This window comes from Bipolaris zeicola, assembly GCF_000523435.1.
Source record: "Bipolaris zeicola 26-R-13 unplaced genomic scaffold scaffold_8, whole genome shotgun sequence".
Classification (NCBI taxonomy): Eukaryota; Fungi; Ascomycota; class Dothideomycetes; order Pleosporales; family Pleosporaceae; genus Bipolaris; species Bipolaris zeicola.
In genome coordinates, this window is record NW_006912057.1 from 294,501 (window position 1) to 307,967 (window position 13,467).

The following is a 13,467-nucleotide window of genomic DNA, read 5'->3' on the forward strand; positions in this document are numbered from 1 at the left end:
TTTCAAAAAGCTGGAAGTCCTGGGATGACCAAAAGCGCTCGTGCCAGGGGTTGTTCCTTAAGCTCCGAGTAACTGTGCTGCTTCTAGGCACAGTGAGAGGTGCCGTCAGCAAAAAACAACGAGCAAAAAAAGAAGACTGAATGGACACAGCAAGGCTCGAACCAGCAAAAAAAGACATCCTGAAAAGGGCTTCCTACAAGGCATCCGGCGATGTAGGGCATCCCCGAAGGGGTCGTAGGGCCGCAACCCTCCTAGGTACCCCCCGTCAGCACTGTTGTTGATGGAGGGATCCAGAATGGAACAGTATATATAGCCTTAGAGACCGAAGTTGGTAATATCCAGTGAGTTTGGAAGGGTTCCTTAGAGTGAGGGGCAAACAAGGCGACAACAAGGTCTGGGCCCCTTTGGCCGATGACCACCAACAACACCAATACCTCATGGCTACCATTTCTTCTTATTCCAGTTTTTTTTTCGAATACTGGGGCTCCTCGCCTTGGTTTTGCTGATGGGCGTCGGCACCCATGATTTACAATCTGATCCGCAGCGTACTATGCCTCTGGATTGCAGCGGTGCAGTCTTCGCCCACTCCGCATCTTGCAAGCATCCTCCACCACTAGCAAGCCTGGTCTTGACTCTGGCACTTGGATGACAGAGCAACTTATGCTTGTCTAGGGAGACAAGGGTCTGCATCGTGGTTGTTGTCCCCGAGCTCTGATTGAAACAGGTGCATCAGAAACTTCTCGCTCACATGCGCGCAGCAGGCATACAAGCGGGGAAACAACAGATGTGCCTTCCACACATCCCTCCTTACGACAGAGACAGCCTAATCACACAGTTCATTGCTTCAAGTAGCTTCGCATGCGTGTCTTGTACGCGTAAGGTTTGGCGGATGCACTCTAGGATTGGCGTTCACACATCGCGAGCGTCGTTGACCCCCGCGGTGCTCACGCTCCAACACCCCACCATCTTCAGCACCACCGGCAACGACATCGCGACGGCAGAGATTTGCGAAGGCGGCTAGGGGATAATGGGCGTATGGCGAGATGCTTGTTCCCAGTTTCGACACAGAAAGCTGATGAGGCTCTAGAACCAGCGGCGTTGCCGTGCCGGCTTCGCGTGATGCTTTCAACAAGACTCTATCCTCATCGGCTCGTCTCTTCCTCATCAACACCGACTGCAAGCTCCTCCAACCGTACAGATGTACATCGATGGATAATCCAAGCTGCGCCGTGGCTTGCAAGGTCAAGACAAGTCCATCGCAGCGTCATCTCAAACAAGAAGCAGGAGACTGATAGACTTGCCATGCAACCGCACATGAATCGGGGGGAAGGACATCCCACTATTCACAGATTTGAACTGCAGAAAAATTCACCCATACAGTTGCCGGATAGGTCGCAGCAACAGCAGGTTCAGCTGGCATCCCCTGGCTTAAGACTCTGCTCACGGAGGTCCGCGAGCGCGCATCTACGAGCACGGGAGCGCCTACGACATTGAAGGCAGCAGGCGCTACAGAACGGTGAACCTTGATCGCTATCGCAGGTCACATCTGCGAGGTACTCAACGGTCTTAGAGCCAAGGTTGCGAGCTTGCGATGAAGCTGAATGCTGACTTCGAGTGACCACTTGGCGAAGAGGTGGGCATATGCTCTTCAAAGAATAACAGACTCTCTTGACGCCCCAATAACAGATGCTAGAGTCGTGCCGAAATTGCTAGCTGGAAAATAGCTGTGCTGCCGGAGAGTGCCTTCCCATGAGTTTTCTTTGTCCTGACTGACGTTGACGACAGGCCGTTATCGCACATTCCTCGATCAGACACCATTCCGCCTGAAACACCGAACTGGCTCATCACTGAGCTACAGAGCAGCTGAGCATACCAAAGTCAGATCTCCACGGATACACCGCAGCTAGCCACAATGTTGTAACACATAGGAGTATCCAAAAACTACAAATGTTGGGCCGTCCGTGCAGAGCGCCTTCTATGGCCATCGACTCATTGTCGAGAGCTGGTTGTCAGCCAACACCATCATACGGCTGCGAAGCAGCACCATGTGGCTAAGTCCAGCATGTCGGGACACCTCCGCAGATACTGGTCGTCAGGCGAAGGTCAAACACAACATGGCCTGGGATAGGAAATGGCCTGAGATGCACCCAGCCGAAGAGCAAACTGCTGCATTGCACCCGAGCAATCGATGCATTGTCGTCTCATTTCGCATTTCCAGCCTTTGTCATTTTGACAAGACGCAGAAAACCAGTGGGAATAGCGAGCAACACCTGGCCTCCAAGGAAAATGACCAGTTGGCTGTTGCGAAAATTTTACAGTCGGTCGGCAAAGGCAACACTTAGGGTTTCTGAATCCATGCGTTGACAAGTCAAACGGCCTCTACAGGATATTTAGAACAGCTTAATGTGATAGCGTTCGCTTGTAGTCTCGGATGCAGACATTCGATCTGCAACTCAGCTTTCGATTTCAAAACATCTTTTGCTCTTTCCAACCATCCAGACCACAGGTGAGGTACACAGCGTCATCCAATGAGCTGAAGTATAACTTGGACTTGTCTCATAAGAAACAGAATCCTGGTCCGATTGAACCTGCACTGGTAAGGTGAGAAACAACTTGGGTAGCGTCTCAGAGCGGCTCATGTTGTTGTTGTCATGGAAGCAAAGAAAGAGCAGGATCATCCCAGGAGTCTATCAGGATACCTCTTGTGAAGACTTTGGAATACCAGGGACAGGCTGTGTACTAGGCGAGTGGATATTATCCGGAAAGACATTGGTATCTGCAAAGATTCCCCTTACAGCCAAACCTTGTATTCGGACCATGTTGGTGCAAGTTCCATGCCAGCTTCAAGGACATATCAAACCGGAAACCTCCTATCTCGGCCAGGAATGAGAGTAATTTGGTATCCACCTTTAAGATTCCTGGCCTCGTCGGTGTTCAGAATGGCTTTATTGCAATCCGTCTCTTTCGCTAACGTTAAATTAAGAAAGATCTTTACAGCTCGAATCTGGTCTCCTTCCAAATGGTAGATGCCTCAGGGACCCTGACCCGAAGGGAATAATTCGAAATGGAAAACTCGTAATGATACGACACCGACGGATCTCAAGGACACGAATTCCATCCGAGCGCAACGCAGTCTTTGTTCCTTTGGTATATGGATAATTCCGGGTGAGATATGACGCCACCTTTTGTTGGCACACAAACCACATGTGGCATAGTATTGAGGCCGTTGTGTTCATCCATGCCTCTTTCTGCCAATGCCAAGGGGCAATATCCATGTTGGTATTGGCTCAAGATGAGCTCTGGTAATGCCGAAGCCGTACCGAGGAGCTGGTGGGTATGCGAAACTCGAGTAAGCCGACTCCAACACGGGCCAACATGTTGTGGTACGATCGATTCGGGCATCGGTGACCATCTCCTATCTGTGTGCAGACAGCCTTAGGATAACCATTGTGTTCGTAGAGGTATGTATCACATGACCCGAGTGGCCATACCGTCATTGACAAGAGTCGCTCTGGTGTTGACATCGGCGATTCGAAACCGGGATTTGTCCGCGGACAGTATTCAGCTGTCGTGTGCTACCAGCGATGCCCGTCGGATGCTGGCAGTAGCCATTCAAGCTCAGAAGCGCCACATGGTGTGAAGACTATAGCCACAAATGGATCCAGTCATGAAGGAAGCGGTGGATGTCGACCGCTCAATCTGTCATCTGTCATTGAGAGGCGTTCGCGCCTCCTCAGCGGCTGGGTAAGAAGCCTGTATTCCAGGCCCATGAATCTTCTCTTTGCTAGGGCTTGTATGGCTTCGGTCCCTGATGGGGAGGTTGACGGAACCGATGGAGACTTCCGCGTATTACAGAGATTATCGCGGCCGCCTGGACTGAGGAGTCGAGAGTGTGACATTGCCTGAGGTCATGGTAGCTCTTTGGGCGTCTCGAGGTCGTGCAAACTCCGCGCAACGTCTGCATGCGGGAGGTGACACGAGAGTACGACACAAGCTCCAGAGTACTTCTACTTACCTCTATTGAGTTTCTTGGGAGTGTCGCTCTCTCTCGCAATGCTGGTAGCGAGGACCAGCGATGCAGACACCCGAACGCGCTGAGAGGATGCATTAGGGCCAACAGGCCCCACAAGACCTCATTGTCAAAAGAAGGCAAGCCTCTTGATGAAGCTGCCATGTATCGTCAGTATGTATAAGCCGCGATGGATCGGTAGATCAGCGTTGTCATCGGCGTTGGATTGGTACGACGAAGCTTTGCTGCCTGAGGGGTTGGCGTGACGGCAAGAGATGCAGAAGCGACTCCAAGGCCGCATGCATCTTACCGCTCCAGTTCTTCATCTCAAACAAGTATGAGAGAAGAGATACGGAAGTGTGTGGATGGTTTTGTCGAGTTTGATGGCTGGTCGTGGCGGGGTGGGTGTAGTGAGGAGCAAAATTCAGGAGGGGGAAACCACATTGGTGTTGAAGGTCAATGCGGGCTTCAAAGAGAACAACCACCCACCAAGAGTGTGATAGGTGCACGAGGAGAAGGAGGAGAGACTTCAGTATCTTGGGAGGCAGTATAGGAGCAAAAGAGATACAGCTTCGTAGCTTCAGGGCTCGACGTCACTCGAGTCGGACCGAATCCTTCGCGCACGTCCAAGCGAACCATTGTGGAGCTTGGCCTGGGGCCACAAGAAACGCCATCACAAGCAACGCATCACCATTCAAAGATCCAGGAGCTCTTTGGCTGCATCCCCTAAGAGACCCGCAACATCTCTTCGCCAGAATTCTCATAGAGATCTGCTTGTGAAAAGGAGTCTTATGTTATACATGCTCTAGTATGTTTACCCGATACAGCTCTTCACGAATCTGAGTAGTAGCTGACAATCTACAGATACTTTCCAATGACTATACTATAGAAGACTTGAATGCATTCTCTTATTTTCCTTCTCAGTGTTATCTAATTCATTGCCCTGTGTAACTGAATTGTGCCAAGGCTGCAAACTAAACGGACAACGCCCTTACCCACCGCACTTTTAGCGTCAGAAACCTTATTTACACTTCTACTCGCTTCCTTCACCCACTAACCACAGCTGCTTGATCCTTCTCCAAAACCCCATCCTTTGCATGAGTCGCTTCGCATAGCCATGGACAACAGCACAGCGTTGACATGCTTCTTTATATAGCTCATGGCTCCTGATCATTCGTTTCCCTTTGTCTACAAGCAGCAAGACGGCCTGACCCCGCCAGGGCAAAAGGACATCATCCGGAGTCACCTCTTGTATCTCCATCAACATGGATCCATCCTTGAGAACTAACCAAGAAAAGATAATCTTCCGTCATACTACATCTCAAGCTTCTATTCTACTCCCCTTTGCCAGAAGCAGCGTCGACTCGATGACCTGCCAAGCTTTGACGACTGTGTGACTTCGGGCTCGAAGAAAAACATTGTAGACTGACTATTGCAAGGGCTAACAAACATATCGTTTTGAAATAGGTATGAACAAAAGCACTGGAGCTACTCTCTCGCAACATGAATACACAAGACCGATCACGATCGTCACAATGTTCCTTCGGATACCGTATGCATGGTTGTGGGGTAACATCTCTCCTTGTAGCTACAAGGATCCTAAAGACCATACGCCCACTATCCAGATCGCTCCTCATCACAGGTACCAATGCAACGCAGAATCCGGCCATATTGCTGCTTCAATTGGTTTTGTGTTAAGACACTTGAGCGTCGACAACCCCGAACCTCGTTGATGAACGATCACATTTTGCACATACGCTGTCACGATAACAAGCAACTCTACACCAACATGTCAATACTATCACTTAACAATTTCTTTTTGCTCGAAATTCGCCAGCTACCTGGATAAGTCACCAGTCATTACTCTGATCCCTGCGTACGCCAGCTGTTCCACCTTCGCGAATCGAGCAATACTTGGATCCTCGTTGATATATATACACAGCTATCGCGGCTCTGAGTTGCCTGCCATACTTAAGTACACGTCGATGTACCTCTACATCCATCGCCACTCCAGAATACTTGAATATTATCGACGCCCTGAACCAGAAATTTCAAATACTAGTACGCCTCATGTGTATGTTCATATCATGTCACATTCGATCATTTGACCAAATTACGGAAACAATGTAAGGCTAGTTATACGGTCTCATAAAATGGTAAGCCATGTGGTGATTCGATAAATTCCTCGACTCAACCGACATTTCACTATATCACCTACATCTGCATTTTGTCTTTTTGTACATCTTTTCTTCTCACCAATGCCTCTATCTTCACTTTTCGTCTTTGCTTCTTACATCTATGTCTCTTTTCCCTGTCTTCTTGCCTTCTTTCTTTCCATATTTTTGTTCCATTATCCTGCCTTTCGTTAAAACCTCAGCACATTCAATCAACTATATGTCCGACCACATACAAGCAATTAGGCGTGGACGAATTGACACAGATATAGGGGACATAGTGTGTCGAGATAGCCTTCAGCAACACTCTTCCTTCTGACGTATAGCTAGGGCATCATCGTCGAAGCCTTCACAGAACACTTCTACATCTACATCATAGGCATGTATGCTATTCATGGACAAGGGGCATGCCATAATCTTGACAATAACTTCCTACCTACCTTCACCACAAGATCTCTTACTCCGGGCGCGCAATATACACCGATATCGCCCTGTTGGTATCGACCTTCACCGCCTTTGTAACCCTCCCCCGCCCCCTCTCCTCACGGAAAAACGATATCACCTATTCCTATCTCCGGTACCGCCGCCTAGGGTTGCGGGGATATTACTCTAGTGAAGGAAATCTACGTCATGGAACCTTCTGCCAGCCGTTCTAGTGCCGCTTCGACACCGCTTATTTCGACTGTGACTGAGGATATGCGGGCATAAAAGACTTACCTGGGCTTGATTTTTTCAACTCCGAGACTATCAAATTTACGACTCTCTCACTTGAATATCCACTCCTCAATTGATCCTCAGATATTGGCACATAGGGTCAGATAGCTTCTACGTTACCAAATCCCCAAGTGTATCCATCATCGACTCAACTCCAGACAATACGTGCGAACGGCAACACATTGGCGACGCACATTCATTGTCTGCCTGCAACTCCGGTTGCTATCCAATACTGACCTCTTGGCATTCACTGTAGCTGTGAGCTCCCCAGACCCACGGAGGCAAGTCATAGCAAAAGCTACAAAGACTGCAACAGAAGCGCTTTGACATTGAGCTTTCCTCTGGCGTCTACCGCGGTGCCTTCATTGAGTTATATTCTCCATCAGCACGCGGAGTTGCATTGCTGTGGCACTCTCTGAGTGCTCACGAGGTACATCGCTATCTTGGCGAGCTCGCTGCCTGTGTGGTCAGGCTACTCTCAAGCCTGCAAACGCTTACACCCTGTCTGCACCGAGGACCTTCCTTTCCGAGACAGCCTATTCTCGCCCCTCCATTGAACAGCTGTGAAGGGTACGTATCACGGTGACCCCTCCTTTGTTTCTGTGGACTTCACTGACAGGAAGATACAGGTTTCCCTACCTTTCATATCCCTTTCGTGAGCTTGTGCATTGATTTTGGAGCTAGTCTCACGCTGCACTTCGGGTAAGTTAGTCCCTTGAACGAGCAGCGTGTCCCGCAAACACTAATTCTTTTACAGTCACGCCTTTGATTCATCAGACCTTCAAGCACCATGAGCTCCTACCACAACAACCAGCTGAAGATGGTCGGTTTGTTCGATTCTGATGAGACATATGATTCCCCAGGCCAGGCGCCTCTGGTCCCGTGGCCCTCCCAGAGCAACTCTAGCCATTTCGATGGCGCTGACATTGGGTACCTCTATAACTATGAGTCTGCGCTGCGAGTTAAACATGACTTCGCGAGCCGTTCGTTTCAGCCAGACCACTTCGTTGCTGACCCTGCCGGTAGCCAGTACCAGAAGCAAGCTGATGGTGCTCGGGCAGAGAGCGAGGATCGCGTTTCCCAAGTGAGTTACACCCCTGGACAAGACAGCGAGGATTACGAGAGTGCTTGCGAGGACCGCCTGCCATCCAAGTCCACAAAGATCAACAAGGACGGTGCACCTCGCAAACCTCGCCAGCCTCGTCCCAAGCTTCTCAAGTGGACCGATAACGACTGGAAGAATGCTGTTCTCGGCATTGTCTGGGCATGTGGCGAGAAGAGTATTCAGATCCCATTCGAGCAAGCCGCCCAAGTTGTTGGCAAAAACTGCACCGCCAGCGCGCTTCAACAGGCTGTGTTGAAGTTGCGTGGCAAGCAGGTTGCTGACGGCAATCGCATCCCCACACTGAAGATGGCCTGGACACGCAAGAATAGAAGTGGAAGCTCTCCATTGCCCATTGCTAATACACAGTCTACACAGGTTCAGCCCCCGGTTAAGACCCGTCCACGCAAGCGCGCCGACTCTCTTATTGTGAAGCTTAAGATCGCGCGTCGCGGCATCGATGGTATGAGTCTTGAGACTGCCAAACAGCCAGAGATCAAGCTTCCCTCAGGCATGTTCGCAGGTGCTCAGCACACAACTATTCAGCAGCCTATCCGCCAAGTTCATCAGCATTCTATGCACCAGCCCCAGGAGGTGACTTCTAAGGTCGAACATTACAACCCGAACCACTGTGCGAACATGACTTACGCATATGCCCCTCCCTATACCAATCCTGGAAACCAGGTTCAGATGGGTCATGATGCTGGAAATCAGGCATATATGGGCTTCGGCTTCGATACAGCATCCTTCCCGAACATGGCTGAGGAATCTGCCCACTCGGTAGAGCAACGCAAGCTCTACAACCGCAACCACATAGTTGTTGACGATCTCTTGATCGACGAAGATAACTTCATTATGGGTACTACTGACCAGTTGCGTTCGCTTGAGGACATTGTCACTCCAGAGAACAGCCCCTTTGATAGTGGCTTTCTCACCGACATGCCGAATCAAGCAGCCCAGGTCTATGGAAATCCCTATGGAGGAAATGCCGAGTACAGCCAGGAGTCCAACCCAGTTGATCATCGCCATCTGGACTCTGTCAACTTCTCCGACTTTACTGACTATGCCGCTTATGCTGTAGGTGACAACAGCCAGGAGCTACTTGGTGACATCTTCAAGACTGAGGCTCCTGATGTGCAGCCATACATCCCCCGCTACTTCGGCTGAGCCTTTCAGCTCTTCATCCACGCTCTCCTATGGCGATGATGATCCCATACATGTAAGAATTTTATCAGTACATCGATCGAGCTCTCTACTGACTACATCGTTCTAGTGCTTTCGACGACCATTACGATTCGATGACTTTTATCTTCCACGATCTATGCGTTCCATTGCTCTATCTTACTTGCACACACCTGCTTACATTGCACCACGATTGAAAAGCGATTGGTTCATTCTTCACGACTCAAAAGCGATCCTGGCTCGACAATTTCTTGTCTGCTTTGGTATACACTTGGGCAATGTCTTTTGGACATGATGGAGATGATGCGATTTTCCACGTATGATCTTGGGCAGCGCAAATACCCCGAAAGAATATCACCACTTGGTTATCTTGAGAGGGATCTCGATTGCGCTACGAAGATAAGTAGTCTCTTTTGGTTCAGTCACAAATGGTCACATACTTGCTTATTTAAAAAATTGATGCAATTCTGCTGTGATGTCGAGAAGATCGTGGATGTTTAGTTATATCCAGGTGGGCAGACGGTTGTCACCATTTGATAACTGGCGGTATAGTTATACGATGGATATCCTTCAACTCTAAAGTGCTTGGATCATAAGTCAATCAAGGTATGTGATTTTCCCTCAATATGTGAATACCACACCGCAACCTCATACCTTCCCATCCATTACCTCCATCCTCAACACACGTGTCCCACCAACACACCTCCAACACACTCCTCCACTGTGAAATCGCTAATCTTCAACAAACCACGTATTCTCCATACCTTCACCAAACCAATATTCCACCAAACCAAGGTATACATATACCCTCCACAGTCCACTATTCCACCACTCTCACCACCACCTCTATCAGAACAACAACAATACCAAGACACCAAAACCATGCACCACAACCGCATCTCCCAAGAAACAGCCCTCTCCCTCTCCACCCTCCAACGCCAGCGTCTCCTCCACATCTTCCGCAACCCTTTTCATTCAGGAAATCCCCCACCACTGGGTATACGCGGTAAAAGAGCGTACGTACCTGGGCAGGAAAAGTTGAGAGTGAAAGATTATGTGGGGGAGGGGAGGAGGGGGGATGAGCCCGGGGTTGGGTATAGGATTTTGGCTGCGTTGGATAGGGTTAGGAGGAGGGGAGAGGAGGAGGGGAAGGGGCTGGAGGTGAGGAGGAATGGGGGTGGGTCAAGGGAGAGTGGGATGAGGAAGGAGGGGGGAGAGGGAGGGAGGAAAAGAGAGAGTGAGAGGGAGAAGTGGGCTAGGGGGTTTTATACGCCGTGAAGGGTTATTTTAGAGTAGTAACATGGGTTGAAAAGAAGGGTGCATACATCACGTAGTGGGGTTTGTTAGGTTCGCAGTATGTATAATGCACGCATGTATATTGATCACAGTGCTTAATTAAATTACTTCTCCTCCGCTATTTCTTTCCTTCCTTCATTTCGCCTTGCCGAAGCGCAGTGTGAGCAATCTCAGTTTACTACTATGTGTGGTTCCACAGGAAGGCACTTAGAACTTGGTAGGCTGAGTCTCAGCAACGGGAGCTGACTCCTCGTGCGCAATGCTGCGCTTCCTCTCCTGGTTGGCCGCAACCTCGCTGAGGCTAGCGTTGCGGGCAGCAGCAGGATCCATATCGGCAAATGCGACGGCAGGGCGGAACTCCTTGGACTTCCATGCCTTTCCAACGATACCGTAGAGTTCGTCGACTTGTTCGAGGGTGAGACCCTTAGTTTCGTAGATCATAGCCCAGCTGTAGGAGTATGTTAGCGAAGTTCATTTCAAATATGCAGTCAAAGATCTACAAGAGATTGGAGGGTAGTCACTTACACGAAACCAATGCAGACGAAGCAGAAACTTCCCCAGATGAAGAACACCTTGGATTGCAAGTTGGCGTGATCGGGGTCGACCATGTAGGGAGTCGAGTAAGCAATAGCCCAGTTGAGCAGCCTGTAAATATCTTTATTAGCCGAATTGCTCCCCAGATCCATTAATATGACTTACCAGTTGCTAGCAGTGGTCATGGAAAGACACTTGGCACGAGCCTTGAGAGGGAAAAGCTCGCCAGTCACGACCCACGCGACCGGTCCCCAGGAGCTGGCAAAGAAGAAGATGTAGATGCACACGAAGGCGATAGCAGCGCGTTGAGCGGGCAAATCGGTGGTTCCAGCAACCGTTCCAGTGATGGCGACAATGTACTGGCATACGCACATGCCAACACCTCCGAGCAAGAGGAGGTTACGACGTCCGAGGCGCTCAACCATCCAGAGACCAGCTACACAGAAAAGTTAGTACCTTGCAGCTACTGAAGCTATCAGGTGAAACGTACGGAAAGTAGAAGCGACGTTGACGCAATTGGTGATGACCTGAATGATGAAGGGGTTGTCGAATCCAGCCCTCTGGAAGTACTGAGTTCCGTAGTCTACGTATCGTTAGTAATTACTACAGATCCCAGATTATGTGATACCCACAGAAGATGAAATTAACACCAGTCAACTGTTGTAGCGCTTGCAACAAACATCCAGTCAACAGTCGCTTGCCCAGTGTGCCCTGGAAGCACTCAAGGTATGTAGATTTGCCCAGTGACATTTCGTAGAGATGGTTGGCTTGCACTTCGTTGAGCTCCTCAACAATAGCGGGGTGGTCAACAGGCAAGCGGCGGAGTTGTCCAAGACTCTTCGCGGCTTCATCGTACTTGTCCATCTTGATGAGGTATCGGGGAGTCTCTGGCAGGAAGAGAAGTCTAAAACTTGATGTTAGCCGCTGTAGTTTATTGTTTTGGAGAAAGGTACATACCCGCCAACCAAGATGATAGACCAGGCGAATTGAACCGCAATGGGGATACGGTACGATCCCGAGTCTTGACGGTTCTTGGTAGCATTGTTTACAATTGCAGCCAGGAACAGTCCAATAGTGATAGCCAACTGGTACGCTCCGACAATCGTTCCACGAATCCATTTTGGCGCAGTTTCACTTTGGTACATGGGGACTATAGAGTCGTCAGTATTGGGCTGAACACCTGGCGGAAGCAAAGAAGACTTACTCAATGCAGAAATAAGACCAACTCCGTATCCGGCGAAGAAACGGCCAGCAATGAAAAGAGGCTGTGCGGTCGCAGCAGTTTGCAAAACAACACCGAGATTGAAGACCACGCCTGCTGAGGCGATCAAACCCCAACGTCGTCCAAGCAAGTCACCAAATGGAGCTGCCGTCAGAGCACCAAAGAAGGTACCGGCTGAGAGAATGGACACAATCAATGAATCTTGAGCTGCGGTGATACTGAAGTCTGGCTCCGTGGAGAATTCCTTCTTCCAATAGTCCATGGCAATAATGCCAGAAATGGTACCAGTATCATATCTGCGGAAATTAGATATAGTCCACCACCAGCATCACGTATTGCAAACTCACCCGAAGAGTACACCACCAAAGGCAACGAAAAGACCAATTAGAATAGCTGGCCTGTGTAACGTTTAGTTATGATTGCGGGGAAAAATGTTTGGAGTAAACACACCATGCCTTGCCAGGCACATCTGGCGGGGGCTTAAGCATAATACCCATGATGTCAAGGTGCAACTCAAGATATGTAAACTGGGCAAGATAAACGTAAAGGTCGCAAGCCCTTGGAACAATAGGATGAACAAGGTAGCCGTAAGAGAAGCGCGCGCGCAGGATGCTTTTTATCTCAAAACGCCAGTCCGGGCGACAGCTCTCCATTCCCGCCTGGGGCTCCAATGAAGCACCCCTGCTGGACACACTAACAACAATCTCACGAGACGCGCGCCCCCGTCCATCCATGCCCAGCCCCGGTCTCAGTCGACAAGGATGGGGAGACTTGCACTAGCCATCCCCCGCATGGAGTCGCAACCACTCAACACGGCCTTGGCTGAACTACCCCGGATTTATATGGCTTGCCCTCCGTGCCACATACGTCGGAGGCTGGTAAATGCGCCGACGGCTGAGACTAATCTCGATTATGTCAGTTCAACGTCGAAGAAATGCCCGTCAGCCCAAGTTGTATAGACCGATGAAAAAGAAAAAGAAAAGTCGAATGAGGAAGAAAACCAAGACAAGATAGTGGAGGTGGATAGGAAACAAGGCCAAGTGAGGCTCGGCACATTTGCCCTCGAAAAGCATGGCGAGCTTGCCATTCACGGCGTAGGCCGCGTGCGGACTTGGTTACGGAACATGGAAATGGTTTGTTGCCGAGACGCACCAAAAAAACCTTTTCCAAACCCTGGTTGGATGAGGTTGCATATTGGGTAGGGTTTTTGCTACAAGCACTCCACGGGCCGACT

At 49.8% G+C, this 13,467-nt stretch overlaps 4 protein-coding genes across 4 annotated transcripts; 3 read left to right on the forward strand and 1 right to left on the reverse strand.

Annotated features, from left to right (window-relative positions):
* Positions 1-889: 889 nt before the first annotated feature.
* Positions 890-1,520, forward strand: COCCADRAFT_32822 (uncharacterized protein; the record flags this gene model as incomplete). Its single annotated transcript, XM_007709423.1, has 2 exons — positions 890-1,013; positions 1,399-1,520. 2 exons carry the CDS (start codon positions 890-892, stop codon positions 1,518-1,520), a joined length of 246 nt encoding a protein of 81 aa, XP_007707613.1.
* A 6,167-nt stretch (positions 1,521-7,687) lies between these two features.
* On the forward strand, positions 7,688-9,166 carry COCCADRAFT_1166 (uncharacterized protein; the record flags this gene model as incomplete). Its single annotated transcript, XM_007709378.1, has 1 exon — positions 7,688-9,166. The coding sequence occupies one exon, from the start codon at positions 7,688-7,690 to the stop codon at positions 9,164-9,166; it is 1,479 nt and encodes a 492-aa protein (XP_007707568.1).
* Positions 9,167-9,418: 252 nt separating this feature from the next.
* COCCADRAFT_83992 (uncharacterized protein) lies at positions 9,419-9,682 on the forward strand (the record flags this gene model as incomplete). The annotated part of the gene is made up of 1 exon (XM_007709475.1): positions 9,419-9,682. A coding segment is annotated over one exon (264 nt), but the record flags the coding sequence as incomplete, so codon positions are not given.
* A 1,002-nt stretch (positions 9,683-10,684) lies between these two features.
* COCCADRAFT_22482 (uncharacterized protein) lies at positions 10,685-12,730 on the reverse strand (the record flags this gene model as incomplete). Its single annotated transcript, XM_007709398.1, has 9 exons — positions 10,685-10,925; positions 11,003-11,122; positions 11,177-11,447; positions 11,502-11,594; positions 11,644-11,915; positions 11,969-12,161; positions 12,216-12,529; positions 12,581-12,631; positions 12,684-12,730. 9 exons carry the CDS (start codon positions 12,728-12,730, stop codon positions 10,685-10,687), a joined length of 1,602 nt encoding a protein of 533 aa, XP_007707588.1.
* Between the last annotated feature and the right edge of the window lie 737 nt (positions 12,731-13,467).